We start from the raw sequence: 19,068 nt of genomic DNA on the forward strand, positions 1-19,068 counted from the left end.
CCAAACTGCAGTTGGGGGACAGTCTGCAAAATATAGGACCTATAATCTTGGAAAATGTGAATGTCAGGAATGTTAGTGAAAGACTGAGAAACTGTCCCAGACAAGGAAGCAAAACAGACATGACAACTAAATCAACTTGATTCTGAACTGGATTTGAGGATTAGATGTCAGGGTAACTTCCCGATTCTGAGGGCTGAAGGAAATTGTCGTTATGCAGAAGAACGTCCCTGTTTGCAGGAAATACATACTAAAGCATTAGGGGCTGATGTGGCATCTGATTAGCAGCGTACTTCTAAAATGGCTGTTTCGATAGAGTTCCCTGTACTACTTTTGTGTAATTTTGTGTGCTTCCAAATTATAGTAAAAGGATATAAAGGATGACCATGGGAACACATTACTAGAGCTGCTCAGGACCTTGGAAAGGGCCCACACATGTGAAGGGACCTGAAGCTTATGTTTCATTAACTTCACTATCTCTAATTGCAGGAAATATTCCATGTAAATACGAAAAGACATTTTTCCTGTAATTTAATCCTTGCCTTAGCTATGCCTGCTTTCTGAGGTCTTTCTGGCCTTCTTACCTTTGCTGAGAATGAACGTGGTAGAATGAGGATGTTCCCAACACGCTTCAAGGTCAAGGAGCAGCAGCCTGCACCCTGAGACCCATATTACCGAAGGCCCTTCGCTGGGCCCACGGAGCTCTGTGCCTACTTTGTTTAGCCTGGCTAGGTACAAATGGCCAGCGTTTTGCTTGAGGCTCACTCCGGACAACCTGGTGTTCACTGACCACGCTCCCTTCTCCACTGCCTACTCATGGTCAGCATGTATATCATTTGCTTGATGCCAAGGACTTGGAGTTCCACTTGGAAGATAAAATTCACAGTGAGCAAGAGATCTTAAAACCTGCAACCTTCACTCTTTTTTTTTTTTGTATGCTCAGTTCAGCCTCTTCTTTCTCCTTTCTGCAAAACTGTGTGCCTAACGAGAGTACAATCTGGTCCATCCTCTCAAGATGGACAGCTCTAAGGCAGAGGGCAGCAATTTGGGCATATAAATTTAATTCTGGAGATGTTAGCAAATCCATCTGGCTGCACATTTAAGCTATCCCAATCTAGATTTTTATTGTTAAATGAAGTTTACACTTTGATCTCTTACTGTATCTCTCAGTTGGTTCCAAACTCAGGCAGGGGAAAAAAAAAAAAGGGAGGGTGTTTTTTATGGGGTCCTGTTAAAGGTCAATACAAATAAAAGATGATAGCACCTTCCAGAGTGGTGACAACAAATAAAAAAAAGCAGCACAATAATTTGAAGTATATTTTAGGAAGTAGAATTGACAGGATTCAGTGCTGGATTAGATATGGGGGGATACCTACAGGGGTCTCTTATACCACATCATGTTTGGGGATTCACTAGAATGACTCATGGAATTCATTATATAGTTCTTCTCATGCTAAGATTATTATATGATATTATAAAGATACACAGCTGGAAAATAAGGAAAAAAGACACAGGTAGAAAATGGAAGAATCCAGGTGCAGGCTTTCTTATGTTCTCTCCCTCTCTGGAGGAGTAACACAGAGCTCACTCTTTTGCCAGCAATGAAAATGCACAAAAAGGTGTGCAATGTTTTTGCCCAGGGAAGCTCGTTAAAGACTCAACACCCAAAGGTTTTTATTGGGAGGTGATCATATAGGCACCCCTGCCTAGCATGTACCAAAGTTCTAGAATCCCAGAAGGAAAGCAGGTCATGGTCAACATAAACCATATTGTTTGTACAAACAGTTTAGTCACAGTGAGGCGTCCTTTTTATTTAGGGAAAATCTTGTATCAGTGTAGGGAACTATGTGCCAGCCAAATTCCCAGATGTCAGCCAGGGGCCAACCTTACAAGCAGAGCTTTATAAAGACAGCAGTCTTAGGTCAACTATGTCAACTCTTTTCTGCACAGGAGAAGTGAGGAAAGGGCAGATGTGAGTATGGCATCCAGGTTTCTCCCTTAAGCATGTAGATGAGCAGAGCTGTCACTTAGGGAGATGGAGGGAACAAAGGAAGTATAGGTTTACAGGAGAACATTAATATTTCAATCTTGAACACATAAAACTGAAAAGCAATGAGATATCAGGTTAAATTATGCTTTGGTGCAATCATAAACAACCTCAGAATTTCAGTGGCTTAACACAACTGTTTATTTCTCACTTGTTACATATCTTTCATGGCTTGGTGGAAGGTAGTGACTGGTGGGTGGTCTCTGTTCCACATGGTCACTCAGGGACCCAGACTAGTGGAGGTCCACCATCTAGAATGTCTGTGGTTGTTGAAAAAAAAAAAAGAGAGAGAGAGGGAGACACTGGAGAGGTGGAATAGGAGCTCTTCGACGCTTCAATCTAGGAGTGACACATGGCATATTCGCCCACTGGCCAAAAGCAGTCACACTCACTATGGGAAATGTGGGGTAGTAGATGGGATATTTGGTGAACACCACTGTTTCTGCCACAATATCCAGGTAGGAATGTCACATAGGTATCCACAACAAATGAATATCATGGAGACTTCCAGTTAGAAGTCATAAACAGATAGGCTGTATTTAAAGCCACCTTCACTTTCTCATCTGAATCCCACTAGCCTATTAAGAGCAGTGTTGTCACCCTTTGCTGGTTTGAAAGAACAGGAAATCCAGAGTGGTTGATACTCTTCAAACCTACCTGTAGTGAAACTATCAGCACACTGATGTCTTCATTAGCTCACAAAGAGATTATAGTTTAGGATTGAAGGTAGGTTTTGAATTTCTCTAAGAGGAAGGGTTTGGTCCCCCAAAAGCCTGCTAGACACAGCCTGATGCTCAGAGAACAGGAGAGGGGCTCACACAGGTGAGAAGGGACATTTAAAACTATTTTTAGACAAAGACACTGATGAGTAAGTTCAGAGAGAAAAAGTTGTTTTCCGTGGTAGGTAATAAAACTCACGCTAGGGCTACCACTAGGTGTCAATAGTAGGAAAGGAAAAGATGAAAGAAAAAATGGAGAAAGGTTCTAGAGGAAGATGCAGATTGGTTCCAAGGAGAGAAAAGGTAGAAGGTGTCCCCACACTCCCTCTAAAGTTCTCCAGGCATTTCATATTATTACATGATTAACCCCATTAATACCTTAGGTGGAAATAAAAGACACTTTGCATTTCTCTCTCTCCCTCTTGTGTATTTATGGATGCATAACAACTGAAGTCTTCAGTTTATTAGAAATCAGATTTAAGGTCTTCGTCCACCTCTCTGCACTATGTCCAGTGGCCTTCTGAAGGCGCTGCGCAGCGACTCCTACGTGGAGCTGAGCCAGTACCGGGACCAGCACTTCTGGGGTGACAATGAAGAACAGGAAAAATTACTGAAGAAGAGCTGTACATTGTATGTTGGAAATCTTTCCTTTTACACAACTGAAGAACAAATCTATGAACTCTTCAGCAAGAGTGGTGACATAAAGAAGATCATTATGGGCCTGGATAAGATGAAGAAAACAGCATGTGGGTTCTGCTTTGTGGAATACTATTCAAGAGCAGATGCAGAAAATGCCATGAGGTACATAAACAGAACTCGTCTGGATGACTGGATCATTCGCACAGACTGGGACGCAGGCTTTAAGGAGGGATGGCAGTATGGCCGTGGGCGATCTGGGGGCCAGGTATGAGATGAGTATCGGCAGGACTATGATGCTGGGAGAGGAGGCTATGGAAAACTGGCCCAAAACCAGTGAGTGGTGAGAGCCCCATCATGAAAACTCACTCCTTTGGCCTGTTGAATTTGCCATGCATTACCCAAGGTCTGCAAACCTGCCCACTTTTAACATGCTTTGATCAAGGTCTCTACTGAGTTCGAAGCCATTTTATGGTTGTCCTTTGAAAACTATTAAAGGACAGAATCCAAAGGAATGCCTTTATTCTGTAGTCTTAGAATCTTGGCCATACGTCAGGTTGCCAGAATGATTTTATGTCACCAGGTCAGAATTTGTGTTCTGTGGCAACAGGTTACATTTATCAGCCCAAAACACCACACTTTTTTCAGGAAGCTGGAAAATTTTAAAAATTGATAATAGGTTCGTGGTCTTCATTGGGGCCTCAAAAATTTTAAGTTTGCAGGAAATAAAAATGTAATAAATGGGGTTTTGCTATGTTGTACTGTTCTGAATGTAAGATGTTTGACAAAAAAAAAAATCAGATTTAAGGTCAATGAATCTAAGATATGTCTCATTTTAATGCCCAAATTATGCCAAGGCAAGAAAGAAGGACTTTTCATTAGAAACAGCAAAACTTATTTAGTCCATGACACAAGCTAAAGACTGCTAGTACCCTACATGTGCCATAAAATAATTTGCATGGTTAATAGACAATGTAAATTATAATAAGTCCAAATATATTTTATTATCACTTTGGTAAAGCAGTTCATCAAAACTTGATGGTTAGTTTTTGCTTGGATCAATGAAATAAATGGCCAAAAGGGAAATTATCCCATAAAATATTACTATCACCCTAAAACTACTAAACAGAATAGAAATCAAAAGAAACTAGCATTGGAGGCAAATCCATTATTTGGGGTTTCTCAAATTCTTATATGTTGAGGCTTATAGAAAAAATGGTATTTGCACGGCACACTGAGTAAATGGACAAGGCCCCTAGGTTTCAGGTGCCTGAGACCCATTGGGCCACTCTAGGATCTGAGATCAGTATTCGGGTTATTAAATATAGATCGTGGTTTTCAACCTCGAGTTCACACTGCAGTCACCTGGGAAGTTAGAAAAAATATCAGCGGGAGGCCTGCTTCTCCCTCTCCCACTCTCCCTACTTGTGTTCCCTCTCTCACTGTGTCTCTGTCAAATAAATAAATAAAATCTTAAAAAAAAAATACAGCATTAGAAGACAGTCAAGGACACTTCTTAAAAACATGCCAGATTCAACTTGCTTCCAGCTTTGAACACAAGTAGGAAGTGGGTTTTTGTTTGTTTCTTTTTAACTCGGAAAGTACAGAAAAAAAGTTGCAATGTTCAAAAAATTAAAGTGAAAAAACCACCACCTCCAATGCAACCACTGTTAAGTTTTTAAAAAGATTTTTTATAAAAAGCTTATGTACAAACATACCTATTTTTATCTTGAGAAATAATTTTTATTTACACTAAAGAATTGTGTATTCTGTACTTTCCTTTTTAACATTCAATACATTCATGAAATCTGGTCTGTGAGTATATGGCCCCAAAGTAATTCCCACGTCCACACTGTATTTTATTTAACCATCCTTCCCTCTTACTGATCACTTCAGCTATTCTTACTCTTTCCTTGCAATAAGCAGCCTCATACATGGATTATATGCATCGTGACGAACTTTTGGGAATTTTTTTATAAGGTAAATTCCTGAGAGTGAGATTGGTGGGTGCATTTAAAAAGTGTACAAGGGGCGCCTGGCTAGCTCCATTGGAAGAGCCTGAGACTGGATCTCCAACCCCGCATTGAGTGTAGAGATTGCTTAAATAAGCAAATAAACTTAAAATGTGGATAAATGTAGTGAGATTAACGAACATTTAAAAATAAATAAATAAATGCCACCTACGTTTGTCAAGCACACTTTTACGACTATCAGTTCGGCGGTCCCAGCAGAGCACGGTTCGGAGGGGGCGGTCATCAGCCGGCAGTGCCACAGAAGCAGTCTCCGAGGCCAGGCGCTCTCGGGTCACGTGGGCGACTTCGCCCCGCCCCGCGAAGACGCTCCGCGCGGCGGTCAGAACCTTGGCTGGCGCAGTAGCGTCACGCGGATTCCGCGGCTGGCTGGTCTTGCGGAGGCGGAGCGAGGAACTCGAGGAAGGTAAGTCCTGTTCTCGCGCGGGGTTGGGCGGGGCTCGCGAGCGCCGCTGCTTCCGGCTGGGCGGCCGGCCTGATCTCTGGTTTCCGGTGGCGGCAGCTGCGGCGGCGGTGGCGGCCTGGAGCGGTCGAGGGGCTCGTGTCGGCCTTTGCTCCTGGTCCTTCTCAGGGAGGGCACGCGTTCGTTAACCGTTAACCTCCGGACAGGCTTCCGCCCAGTCACAGCAAGGCCCGCCGAGCTTGTTCACCTTGGAGTCTGGGCCCACGCGGGACCCGCCTCCTGGGTGGGGCAGGAGGGGCGTTTTTAAAAAAACTAGCTTTCCTGGCATTTGTGCGCGCTAAACCGGCCCCGGGGTTTCTGCAGCCCCGGCCGTCGTAGATATGCGTCTCCCGAGGTCTGCAGGTGGAGCAGTCCACCTCATCAGGACAGCCACGCGTAGACTGTGAGACTGTGCCTGTGGTTCCTGAGCGCCTCTCCGTGTAACTACTGTAGACCGTCTTTACTAAAATGTTAAATACAGCTTGAAGTCATGCGTTAATAAATTGTCAGAGCTGGAAGGACCTCAGAGATGACAGCTAACATGATTGGAGCGTTTCTCGCGGGCGGGTCCTGCTCTAAAACACTTGATTTATGGTGAAGCATTTATTCCTCACCACAGCCGCTATGGCCGACCTTTTTTACGTGCAGACTGCAGCACAGCGAAATTAAGCAACTTGCCCCAGTTCACACAGAGCAGGGATACAAACCCAGATGAACTCACCTGGTGATCACAGATCTCTAATAGGGACGATGGTAGCGGATTCCAGAGCAGCTACGTGACTTTATATGATTAGGGAACTATTCCGTTTTAAACATCTGTTGACACAACTCTTGCACATTAGCATTTCTAAATTAAAAAAAAAAATTACCATGTTTGGAGATACACATATATACGTTCACAGATACCTTTATTTTGCTAAAAGGTTTTGTATCTTTAAGACAGTTTACTTGCAGGCCACATGTTTTTATAAACCTGTGGGTTGCTACTTAGATGAAATGTTAAGATTTGTATACCAGTGTTCACCGAATTTAGACTCAGAAGATACAGGTTTGAATCTTGACTGCTACTTTATGGTTTTAGGAAACCTTTTGTTAAAGAGGGTTCTTTACCCTTAGTTTCCTCATCTGGAAAATAAATAAACTATTTGCCCCTTGGAGGTTTTGCGAGGATTAATGAACTCAGGTATGCAAACAGTCCAAGAGGTTGGCACTCACTGAAGGATAACTAGTTTTACCTACTATTGTTCTGCCATCCAAAGAAATATAAAACTACTATCTAAGGCATTTCTCTTCTTTGAACTGAAGGCAAGGGTGTCACCCCAGAGTTATGCATTCTGATAATGTCTAGGCCGAGGCTGCAGGCTTAGTAAAAGCACCTTTGTCAGAGCTCAAGAGTAACAAGTTCCTTTAATTTCATGTCTCTTGTCTCCAATGTCTTATGGAAACATAATTTTTTTTAATTCAACCTATGCTGGAAAGGTATTTGATAGAGACTGATGATCCATTTAGCTAATCTGTAATTTTATATGGTGCTAGCACCTTTAGAAACTTATTTGAGGCACAGGCCAAAAAACATTTAAGAGGAAAATGGAGCAAAATGCCTAAATTTTTCAGAAGTAACTTTTCTTCATTTAGCCCCCAAAATGTATAGACCAGTTAATTTTTCACTTTCTTTTTATTTAATTAAGATTCTGCTATCTTAAAGTTGATTCAAAATAGAGGAAATGTGTGGGAGCATATGGAATAGTGCATCAAAGTAATAGTAATTAAGGTGAACACATTGACTCTTGTCTGAATGGACTGTGATATTCACAATACTTAAATAAGAATAATGTTGGTGTTAATTATAAATATTACCAGATACCATAAGTAAATATGACCATTATTTGAGAGAGATGATAATACTTTCCTAAGCAAAATGCAAGACTGTAATCATAGTTCTCTGAAACCTTTATCATTGAGCCCAGCGTTCTCTGCTCATTTCTTATCAGCTCCTGCAAAGTTCACTGCAGTTTTCCTTGGTTGGGGTGCAAACCCTGCTAAAACTCTGTGTTCGAAGAGACTGAAACTTGAAGGATTGTATTTCGTTCTCATTTATTTGGAAATGGGGGAGAACTAAATTAACTTTTGATGCTATTCCACATCTCATGTATTTTGTTGCTTGCTTGATACTAGTATTTCTTTTCTAACTTTTTGCCTGGAAAAAGAAAAGTAAATATTCATTTATTTCCTTTTCTAGTGCCAAGTTTTAAATAAGCTGAACAAAATTCCTCAAATAGTCCATTCATGACCTAAGTGCACAGGCACATTTTCTGAGGATAGAAAGTGCCATTTATATCCCCTCTTTCTTGGTTTTTGGATCATTTGCTATATAAATATAAAGTAAGATACAACTTGGGGCGCCTGGGTGGCTCGGTTGTTGAGCATCTGCCTTCGGCTCACGTCGTGATCCCGGGGTCCTGGGATCGAGCCCCGCATCGGGCTCCCTGTTTGGCGGGAAGCCTGCTTCTCCCTCTCCCACTCCCCCTGCTTGTGTTCCCTCTCTCGCTCTTGCTGTCTCTTTCAAATAAATAAATAAAATATTTTTTAAAAAAGTAGGATACAACTTAAATGTTAAAAGAGTAATTTTAAATATAAGACTAAATGTAATATTGTGAGACATATAAGAAATTTTGTGTTTACTATCACCTTGCTTTTCTTTATAAATTTACTCTATCTGCATATATCCATTATATATTGTTTTGTTTTGCCTGTTTTTGCATTTGGTAAAAATAGAAGCATACTCTGAATTCTTGAAAAAGATTTTCCTTTAAAGTTATATTTTTGAAATTAATCCAACTTGAGGTACCCAGACATTTTTTACTACTACATAGCATTCCACCAAATGAACATAAAAATTCTGCATTCTACGGTTGATGCATTTTGAGTTTTTTCCTGTCCTTTGCTTGTCTTGAGCATGTCTCCTGTTGTACCTGTGCATGTTTCTCTGGAATATACTTAAAGGGGGATTAATGTGTCATGGATATGTTAGTAAAGTCTAGGTAATGCCAAATTGTGGTATTGCTAATCAATGTCATCACTATCAATTTCTCCGTATCTTCACCAATACTTGGTATAAGTTTTGCCAGTGGACTGGATAGAAAATAATATCCCACTTGTGACTTTGCCTTGCATTTCTTTTATTTTTTCCTACTGATGAGGTTGAGCATTTTTACGTGTGATCACTGGCCATTCAGACTTCTTCATCTATGAAATGTTTGTATCTTTTCCCCATTTTTCAAATTTTTTTTGCACTTTCTTACAGGTTTATAGAAGTTCTTCATGTATTCTGAATCACAATCCTTTGTCAGTTATATGTGTTGCAAATTCCATATTTCTTTTTTATTTCAGCCTATTTCAGTTCATCTGTTCCCATTTTTCTTTATTGCCCCTCTATCTGTCCTGTCACAGAATATGAAAAAGGCTGCACACCCAATACTGTCTCCACAGGTAAATACTACCACCTGAGCAATTTGTATACTTTGGGTACCTGCCAATATCAAGCAAAACAAGATAACTGTTTAGAGTTGTAGTAATCCAGCCTTCTGTCAGCCATAGCTAATCCAGAAAATCATGGCATAGTCCTCATTGATTTTTCGTAAACATACTATATTTTTGTTTTTCATTGTAAAATAATTTTTAACTTTTTTGTTTGAATATAGTTGACACATGATGTTACATTAGTTTTAGGTGTACAACATAGTGATTCAACTTCTCTATGCATTAAGTGATGCTCACCACAAGTGTAGCTACCATCTGTCACCATACAACACTATTACAGTATTATTGACTATATTCCCTTTGCTGTGTCTTTGATTCTCTTGACTTACTCATTCCATAACTGGGAGCCTGTATCTCCCACTCCCCTTTACCGATTTGCCATTCCCCGCTACTCCCTTCCCTTTGGCAGCCATCGGGTTCTCCGTATTTATAGGTCTGATTCTGCCTTTTGTTACTTTGTTTATTCATTTGACTGAAATCACATGTTATTTGTCTTTCTCAGCTTGACTTATTGTGAAATAGTTTTTTTTAAATAGCACGTTCTTTTTTCCATCATTTAAAAATTAACTAGGTTAGTTAGAGCAAGAGTTAACAGTGCAAACTTCAGAGTACAAATTTGACATCTCTGTAATTTCCTAAGCTTGATTTGTGTAATGCTTTCCTTTATACCTTGAATTCAAAGCTCCTTCCTGCCTCTTCTCATCAACACACATGCACACACACAAACATCCCACTTCCTACACCTCAGTTTTAAAGCCCAGGCTTATGTAAGATCTAATATCTATTTTCCTTATGGCTCAGAATTACCCTTCTCAAAATAGTAGCCTATAAATTCCTTCTTTCTAAAGCTCACTCCTAACACAGTCGCATAGAGATTTTTACTTCTAAATAATAATTTCTGTTTTACAAACTTATTTTTTAAATGATCCATGCTCTTTTCCTCCCAACATTTCTAGACTTCCAATCAGTCATACAAGATTAAATATTTAGAGAAGCCATCAGAAGGCCTGAAGACTCTTGGTGCTGCCACATAACAAATTTTCCCTCTTGTTGCGGGGTGGGGATTGGGTCTATAGTTTATAACCATTCTAAGCTAGGTTCATCAAGGTCCAAGTGACCTTTTTAAAGAAGTTGAATATATGTGTTTGTATGTAAAATGTTAAAGTAAGACTTGAGTGAAATTAAAAAGGTAGTTTCCTGTTATCAAGGAAAGGTACATCATCCTGTACAACTTCCTATGAATATGACAATATTACTGTTTTTGAAGCAAACATGGATTTGGAAGGATCATCTTTCAAAATTAGAATATTTGAAGTTGACATGTGATTTATCATTTTGGTAAGTATCTTAAATTATAGGCAGTTGTATTTTGTTTAATATCATGAGCATCCCATGGCAACTGTCCTAATGTTTAATACCATCTGGATCTCTACAACTATCATGGACCATCACTTTGATTCATTTCCTTTTCCTTTTCTATATGTAATTCCTTATCTTGTGTAAGGCAGAGTGATGCCTCTCAAGTTATCTGGAACTTTCCCTAGTTTCCCAATCTGATGAAATCCATAAAATAATAAAATTGTTAAAATGGAACTGAAATTGAAAATGTTGAGTAAGACCTTTCCTTGTTTTGGAAAGCTTGTGTCAACATAAACATCTATTGAGATACTATGACTGGAGAGTTATTTTGGATTGAAAATGAGCATATATGGGGGCACCTGGGTGGCTCAGTCAGTTAAGCACCTGCCTTCGGCTCAGGTCATGATCCCAGGGTCCTGGAATTGAGCCCCAGGTCAGGCTTCCTGCTCAGCGGGAAGCCTGTTTCTCCCTCTGCCCCTCCTCCTGCTCATGCTCTCTCTCTCTCTCTCTCTAATAAATAAAATCTTTAAAAAAAGGCTGGAGGCCCCAAAATATTAAAGAAAAAAAATAAAATGAACATATATGCCATATTTAAGGCTGACTGGTGCTTAATTTTGAATGTCAAATAATGGCTCCTAAATGTTATACTGTGATGAATACAAATCATTATTATTATTATTATTATTTTTTACAAATCATTATTTTGATTCAAGGACTGGATCAGGGGTGCCTGGGTGGCTCAATCAGTTAAGGGTCCGACACTTGATTTCGGCTCAGTTCATAATCTCTTGGTCCTGAGATCTAGCCCCGAGTCAGACTCTGTGCTTGGGGTTGGGGTGAGGAGTAGTCTGCTTGAGATTCTCCCTCTGCCCCTCCCCCGTCTCAAGTAAATAAAATCTTTTTTAAAAAGAGGACTGGAAAAGACCTATGCAGAGTTGACCCTTGAGCCAGTGTCAATGAACAATATTGAGAGATTTCTTAGTTTTGATTTTTCTCACCTTTCAATTTCTATTTTTGGCCAAAAAAGTATTTAAGAGTCTAATAGGAGACAAACTTTAAAAATACTGGGAAAAGAGTAGTAATAATAATTCTGGATATAAACCATTGCTTGGATATTAACCAGTATTTGATTTCTAAGAGAGTAGAGGTTAAGGGAGTAAGTGAAATTACAAGGAGAAAGGGGTATAGTGTAGGTCGAGCTCTTCATGAAAGAACCAGTCTTTTGGGACAGTTTCTTAGGAAGCCCACATTTTGTTCATGGATCATTCATTGTGTGACTAGGTGGCCAGTATTAGAATGGATTTTACCTCACTGCCTGCCTTTTTTGCTGGGTTGCCACTTGCCATTTGAGAATGTAGGATAGAGTAGTGAGCAGTGAGTGAATTTCATTTGATTAGAAATCGATTGGATACTCTACTGGTCTTGGCTCTCTTAAGCCTCTCTTCATCTGACCTCTAAATGTTGATGTGCCTTGGGAATTGTATTAGACTGTCTACACTCCCTCTCCAAGTGATTCCATTGAATTCTGTAACTTGACAACTCCCAAATTTATCTCTCCAAAGATTCTCAGCTCTAGTTTCATATATCCAAGTGTAGACTTGATAGCGCTATCTGAATGTCTCTTAGGTGCCCCAAACTATGTGCAAAATGTAGCTAATTCTTGATTTTCCATTTCTGAAAATACCATTCCTTTTTCAGTCTTTCCTGTCACAGTCACAATCTACCTGGTTGCACAAAAATAAAACCTGGGAGGCACCCTTATTTATTTTTCTGTATTCCTTTATTCCAGTTAATGAGCCCAACCTCTCTGGACCTCACTCAGTTTACTCACTGTACAATTAAAGTAATACCTTTTTGTAGTAATATGTTGGGAGATTGAATGAGTTAAATAAATGTAAAGTCCTCAAACAGTGCTTGACACGTAGTTAGCACAGTGTGATTGTAGCTACGGCTGCTGCTGTTATTACTTTTTACTGTTTTACTATTACTCCCCCAACAGAGTCAACACTCTGATCAAAACCGCCATATTCTCTCCCATGGACCACTGCAATGGCTTTCTGATTTCTGTGCTTCCTTCTTATTTTGCTAGAATCTATTCTCCACACAGAGAGGGCATTCTTTTAAAAATAGATCATGTCACCCTTCCCTGCTTTACACCCTTCAGTGCCTTCCCATTGCTCTTAGAATAAAATTCATACACAGTGCTGCATGACCTGGCTCCTGTCTCATCAAGCTCACTCGTTATGCTCCAGTCTCCTATCTGTTCCTCAAATTAGCCAAGCCTCCTCCCCCTACCTCCCCCTTTCCTCAGGCTTTCACATTCCTTCAGCCTGGAATGCTTTTCCTTCAACGCTTAAAATGTCTAGTTCCTTTGCATTTTGGGGGGGTTCCAGCTCAACTGTCATTTTAGAGTCACCTCCCCAGACTTTTCTTTGCAAAATGGCCTCCCCTTTTCTCTCTCATATTGCCCAGTCCATTTTCTTCATGGCTTTACAGTAGTGTGTAATTATCTCATTTGTGTATTTGTTTACTGGTGTTTGTGGTTGATCTCGCCAACTAGAATATAATATCCAAAGGACAGAGACCTGATCTGATTTACTTCCTTGAAGTGCCAGTCACATAGTACATGTTCAGAAAATATTTATCAAATGAATGATAATCTCTGACAAGGAAAGAGAACTTTGCAAAAGGAGAATCTGAAGATCCACTGTTGAAATTTTTCTTTTGAAATTTTGTAATTCTTTGCTAAAGATTATTTTCAGTAGTCACGTCTTGAGAATTTTGCTTGCTTGCTTTTTAGGCATTTATTCCTCTCTAAATAGATTACAGAGAAACTTGTCCATCAGTGACCCAAAGAAAAAAGTAGGTTGTGATTAGATGTTACCATGAACTTTTCATTTCTCTCATATAATAAAGGGGTTGAAGTAGTGCTGGTCCAAGATAATGGTCGAGGTACATATAAGATCTCATGCCCAAATGCTGTAGGCAGCCTCTTTCCTGTCCACCATATCGGGGAGTGAGTTTGCCTTATGCCATTTGTGAAACTGGATATTGTCCAGATGGTTGAAGATTCCCATTCTCCAGCAGAGGGCAGAAACCATGCAGGGATATCCGAAAATGTAATTATTTAAGAAATAAAAGGTAAGGTCATTTGAGTGATCTCAGTTTGTGTCTTGTGATTTTTATCTCACTACGTACAAAAGATTCAAAATGTGCTCTTGCCTAGGGAAGAAAATTCTTTGTCAACCCTAAGATAATATTATACATCATTCTTTACACTTTTTGAAAGTTATAGACCACCACAGTCTCTATCCTGAGATAGGGAAGAAAGGCAGGAATGTTTCCAGAAAATTTGGGATAACAACTCTAATGGAAAGAGGGTGGGGATAAGAAGAAAGATTTGGGGTTAGGAGTGGAGAAAGAAAAAATATAGCAGTTCTTGGCAAAACAGGATATATAGTTTTATTCAGAAACTGTCATAGCATAAAATAAAAACCCTCAAATGGGAGGTCCTTAGGAAAATCCTCTACAAGGCCTGACAGTCCTGACACTGATGTATCTTGATGTTTCCTTCTCACATGGAATTAACAGACTATGACTATGTTCTTAAAGTATATATAAGGTCTCTTTGAAAGGGTTCCTTTCAAAAAAGTAGCCTGAATATCTGCGCTGAGAAAAAATAGAGTACCTGAAGATTCTCTACTAATACTTCTTCGTTTAGAAATATGGGTTTATATGCTTATATAAATTAATTGAAGAGAAAGCCATCTCTTTGAATTCCCAAATAAGGCAGAAGAAAGTAATGTTAATTTTTGTCTAAGAAAATGAAATGTGCCCATTCATACTTATCTCCTTGTACTAGAATCAAATGAGTTATCTCAACCAAGAGATCCAAGACTATTCAGACTATCAAAGAGTCCTACCTTTAGGAGAAGGCTGAAAACAACACTGATAACTGGGTGTTGTTTAGCATTGAAATGATAGGGAATAAAAGAACAGTGAAACTTCAGTCTCTGGGTCTTGGGACTTCTGAAATATCCATCTTACACATTGAAATGAATCTAAGTCCAGCCTCAAAGTGGGGAGTCTTCCCTAATTTGGGCAAGCTTTAAGAATCTCTAACTCAAAATCGTGACTAACTATAATTCAGTATTTATGAATGTGTTATTTTTATATAGCTATAAAAAAGCCTCCATCAATCTTAAAGAAATTATATATATATATAATATGATGATGATCTCTGTGAGTTAAGTTGTAGCCAAACTTGTGGAAGACTACTTGCTTTTTTTTCTTCTGTACAACTAGCATGGATCTTGATGGCTCTGAACAAGATCCTGAAATGAAGGAATATTCTTCTGTCTATGTTGGGAGAGAAGAGGACATTAAAAAATCTGAAAGAATGACAGCTGTTGTCCATGATAGAGAAGTGGTCATTTTCTACCACAAAGGAGAATATCATGCTATGGATATTCGCTGTTACCGTAAGAGTTTATTTTTCATTTGTAAACCTTGTATATTTGTTTACTAACCACAAAACTATCAAAATTTCAGGCTTTTTTTTTTTTTTAGTGACTAGATGTAATATTCAATTTCTTTTCAGACTCAGGAGGACCTTTACATTTGGGAGATATAGAGGTATGTAAAGTTAAATCTATCCTCTACAAATTCACATATTTCTTATTTATATTATTTCATTCTGTATGCAAAAATAATTTATATTTGGGTTTGAACTATATTTTAATGCTTTGAGATAATTGCTAATATTCCAGGAATTCACAGTCCTACAATGTAAAGAAAACTATTTCACAGATAAATAGGGGACGTATGCATGGCTTCTGACCTTGCAATTATACTCTGAGATATCTACCCTACAGATATCATTGCACAAATGTTCAAGTATATATATCGGAGAGGTTTACTGTGGCCTTATTTGTTGCAATGAAAAGTTGAAGGCAACCTAAATGTTTTAACAATAGGAAACAGTTTAAATAAACTGAATAGCCATGCTGTGGAAAACTATGTAACAACTGCCTCATTAATTTATGAGGCAGATCTGTATGTGTTGGTATGGAGGGATGTCAGCAATATATTTTTGAGTGAAAAAAGCAAGTCATAGAATGATAGGTCTAATGAGATCCCACTTTTTAAATAAAAAATAATATTCACTTTGTACTTTATACACTTCTACACAGTTTTGAGTTTTTTCAGTGAGTATATATTACATGAATAATGTAGTAAAAATATAAATATGTATATTTTAAAAAGGAAACCACACACTGAAGGCTTATTTGAGGAAGGAATGCGGGAACTTACTTCCTTGCATTCCCAAACTGGCTAGCTGCCTAATTTCTTGTTTTCTACTTCATAAAACTGATCTTTCTCTATCCCTCCCCTTCCCGCCACCCCCCCCCCCCCCAGCACTGGTACAAAATACAAGGTGAAACTTAGCATTCCACTCTCTCTATACTTCATATCTACCTACTTCCACACCTGTCCTCATGTTAAAGGATATATGTGTGCTTAAATAATGAACATGGATTTATGAATTAAGAAAATGTGATGTTTGTTGACTGGTCTGTGGGGGTACAAGATCAGTATTACTGCACTTCTGGTGTAGAGAAGCAAATGTAAGCACCTAGTGATGATAATGTGAAAGAATTTCCTTCCGTTTTGGACCATAATGAGACCTGTAAGACTTTGCTACTTAACGTGTGGTCCATAGACCAGCAACATTGGTGTCACCTGGGAGCTTCTTGGAACTACAGAATCTTGTGCCCTATCTTCGGACTACTGAATTTAAACAAGATCTGCATTTAAACAAGATCCAGGTGATTCCCATACTCTTTAAAATTTGAGAAGCACTGACTTAAGACAGTTAAAAAGTTGGGAATTGACTACTTTGGATCACAAATTGCTCTTCAGTTAACATACACACTCGTGCCTTTAGTAACCTCTCTTAAATTTATATTTGAAGCTTACCATTCTTCCAGCAGCTAGTGAAAACTCCTTTAGAAGCACTTGATGCTCTTGCCCCATTTCTGTCAAGGAAGTGACATTAACATCTAATAGATAACATCATAGCTTCAGGCACATGGTATAGCTGCCTGAGCTCATTTTCTGATAGAGTTCTAACACACTGGGTTTATAATCAAATGCAGTAGGGACTTGATGACTGCTAAGATTAGGTTCTGCCTTATGCTGAATAATTTGTAAATGGAAGGAAAAAAGAGAAGCTGGCCTGTTCTTTAACCTGGTTTTTCTGCAATAGAATCTGTTCTGAGTCTGAGATTTATTGTGAATGTTGGAAATGTCAGACTATTAAATCATTTATTTCCTTTCCCAGGATTTTGATGGACGACCATGTATAGTTTGCCCCTGGCATAAATACAAAATTACTTTGGCAACAGGAGAAGGACTGTATCAGTCTATAAACCCTAGAGATCCATCAGCAAAACCCAAGTGGTGCTCCAAAGGAGTAAAGCAAAGGATCCATACAGTGACGGTGGACAATGGGAATATTTATGTGACTCTTTCTAATGAACCTTTTAAGTGTGACTCTGATTTTTATGCCACTGGAGACTTCAAAGTAATTCGGAGTTCTTTCTGATAAAACTATATGGCAATGAAAACTGTTGTGTATGTTTTGAATATATTAGAATAATTGTGCTTCACTACCAAAGAGTATTAATTTTTCCAACATAGGCACATTTATTACTTATCTTTAAAAATCACATAAAGCTGAGCAGTTCAGAAGTACATATATTTAGTGTGATGGAAGGATTATTATCAGGGTCTATAGAATACATTTCATCTAGTCCTCTGGATTGACTGGAACCTGAAGGTTATAGGTTTGTAATGTGCATTTTAAGAAGGGTGAAAATATTTGCAGTAACCACAGTGAAGGAAAGGTAAAAAATTAGATCTAATAAAAAGTATGGGGGAGGTAATCCCTATTTTGATTAGCAGACTTTATCATGCAAAAGTTTTAATATACACAAACTAAACAGAGTAGCATAATAAACTCTCATCACCCAACTTCAACAATTATCAGCATCCTTCCCTTCTTCTATTCCTGTATTCTTGTTTCACTGATACCTCGACACATTCTCCACCCCACCCCCCGCCATTTGGTTGTTATTCTTTCTTTTTATAGGTAAAATTTAAATACACTGAAATGCTTAAATCTCAACTAGTCAATTTTTCCAAATATAGAGTAGACTTTTTACACTTAAAACAATGCCTCCAAAATGGGATCAATTTACAATGCTTCGTTTAAAAATAAGAAACTTATTCAAGATTTCCATACAACACCCAGTGCTCACTACAAGTGCACTCCTTAATCCTCCTGTACTGCACATCGAAACTAAACAAATCTTGGCTCAGTTTCTCTCTGGTCAAAGCAAATACTCTCAAAGTAAGGAAGACACACACAGCTGCTGCCCAGCCATGAGAGATGTGAAGTTTGTTATTCAGTGAGCCAAAGTACTATGAATGTCCTACGTGAAATTTTCAAACAAAGGTTTGTTTTTGTTTTGTTTTGTTTTTGAGAATGTTGTAATGTAGTAGAACTAAGTGTTTCACGTAACTGTTACAGAGAAGAGATAGAGGGTGTTGTTCTTCAGTCCTTTCTGCTGAGTTCACAGGCAGGGTCGATGTTCAATTGGCCCACCCTGCTTTCATAGGCCCGTTATTTATGGCCAGCACTATTCTGGTTGCCTGGTGCCCACACTGTACTGTAACACCCTGGGTGCTTATCATCTAAAACTCGGCAGCATATAGTAGAATATAACCATAAGTAGAATAAGAACCAGGATGATCACATTATGAATTCAGAGTGCGAAAAACTGTCAAAATTGGAATTTTGTCTCTAAGCACAGTAATCTTCTTAGTGGCCTAGGATTGAATTAAAGCCCCAGACCTAATACTGAACGTTCTAGGGGGGGCCACTTGGACTCTTTTCCTTGGTTTTCATAAAAATAATAAGTGAATTAAGTACCTATAATTAAGGGTCTGCTTACAGAGGAGCCCTTTGCTACATATTATTACATTTCCTTTTCTGAAGGAATATGGGTAACATGAGGTGATAGAACACTTGTTACTCATTTCTCAGACTACTAAAAAGCCAAGGTTTGGCTTTTTATAAATACTTTTATGGCAGTAGCTATTTACCAGGTACAGGAAATGTATTATCACTCGATGGGTAAATCCTAGCCTATTATATCAGGTGCTAATCCTCCAATGACCACACAGGTCATAACACGTGTCCAGAATTTAAGACGTGTGGAAGAAACCAAAGTA

The 19,068-nt window shown here is 38.8% G+C and overlaps 2 protein-coding genes and 1 pseudogene across 4 annotated transcripts in view; 2 read left to right on the forward strand and 1 right to left on the reverse strand.

The window, feature by feature from the left end:
• SKIC3 (SKI3 subunit of superkiller complex) overlaps nt 1–5,695 on the reverse strand; it is a 166,820-nt gene extending 161,125 nt beyond the window's left edge. For both annotated transcript variants that reach the window (XM_025866792.2, XM_073888263.1), the window contains exon 1: nt 5,584–5,695. The gene's annotated coding sequence lies outside the window, so the exon portion shown is untranslated. The remainder of the gene's footprint in view (nt 1–5,583) is intronic.
• Nucleotides 3,241–3,910, forward strand: LOC112819946 (nuclear cap-binding protein subunit 2 pseudogene; annotated as a pseudogene).
• An 11-nt stretch (nt 5,696–5,706) lies between the features above and the next one.
• Nucleotides 5,707–17,399, forward strand: RFESD (Rieske Fe-S domain containing). 2 transcript variants are annotated; one of them, XM_073888318.1, is made up of 5 exons: nt 5,797–5,835; nt 13,756–13,911; nt 15,076–15,251; nt 15,371–15,405; nt 17,114–17,399. In XM_073888318.1, the coding sequence occupies exons 3-5, from the start codon at nt 15,077–15,079 to the stop codon at nt 17,375–17,377; spliced, it is 474 nt and encodes a 157-aa protein (XP_073744419.1). In that variant the 5' UTR covers nt 5,797–5,835; nt 13,756–13,911; nt 15,076; the 3' UTR covers nt 17,378–17,399. The 2 variants fall into 2 exon arrangements, with proteins under 2 accessions (XP_025722588.1, XP_073744419.1); XM_025866803.2 differs by lacking the exon at nt 13,756–13,911 and having other exon boundaries at nt 5,707–5,835.
• The last annotated feature ends 1,669 nt before the right edge of the window (nt 17,400–19,068 follow it).

This window comes from Callorhinus ursinus, unplaced genomic scaffold, assembly GCF_003265705.2.
Source record: "Callorhinus ursinus isolate GAN/ISIS: 27379988/994484 unplaced genomic scaffold, GSC_fseal_2.0 scaffold3, whole genome shotgun sequence".
Classification (NCBI taxonomy): domain Eukaryota; kingdom Metazoa; phylum Chordata; class Mammalia; order Carnivora; family Otariidae; genus Callorhinus; species Callorhinus ursinus.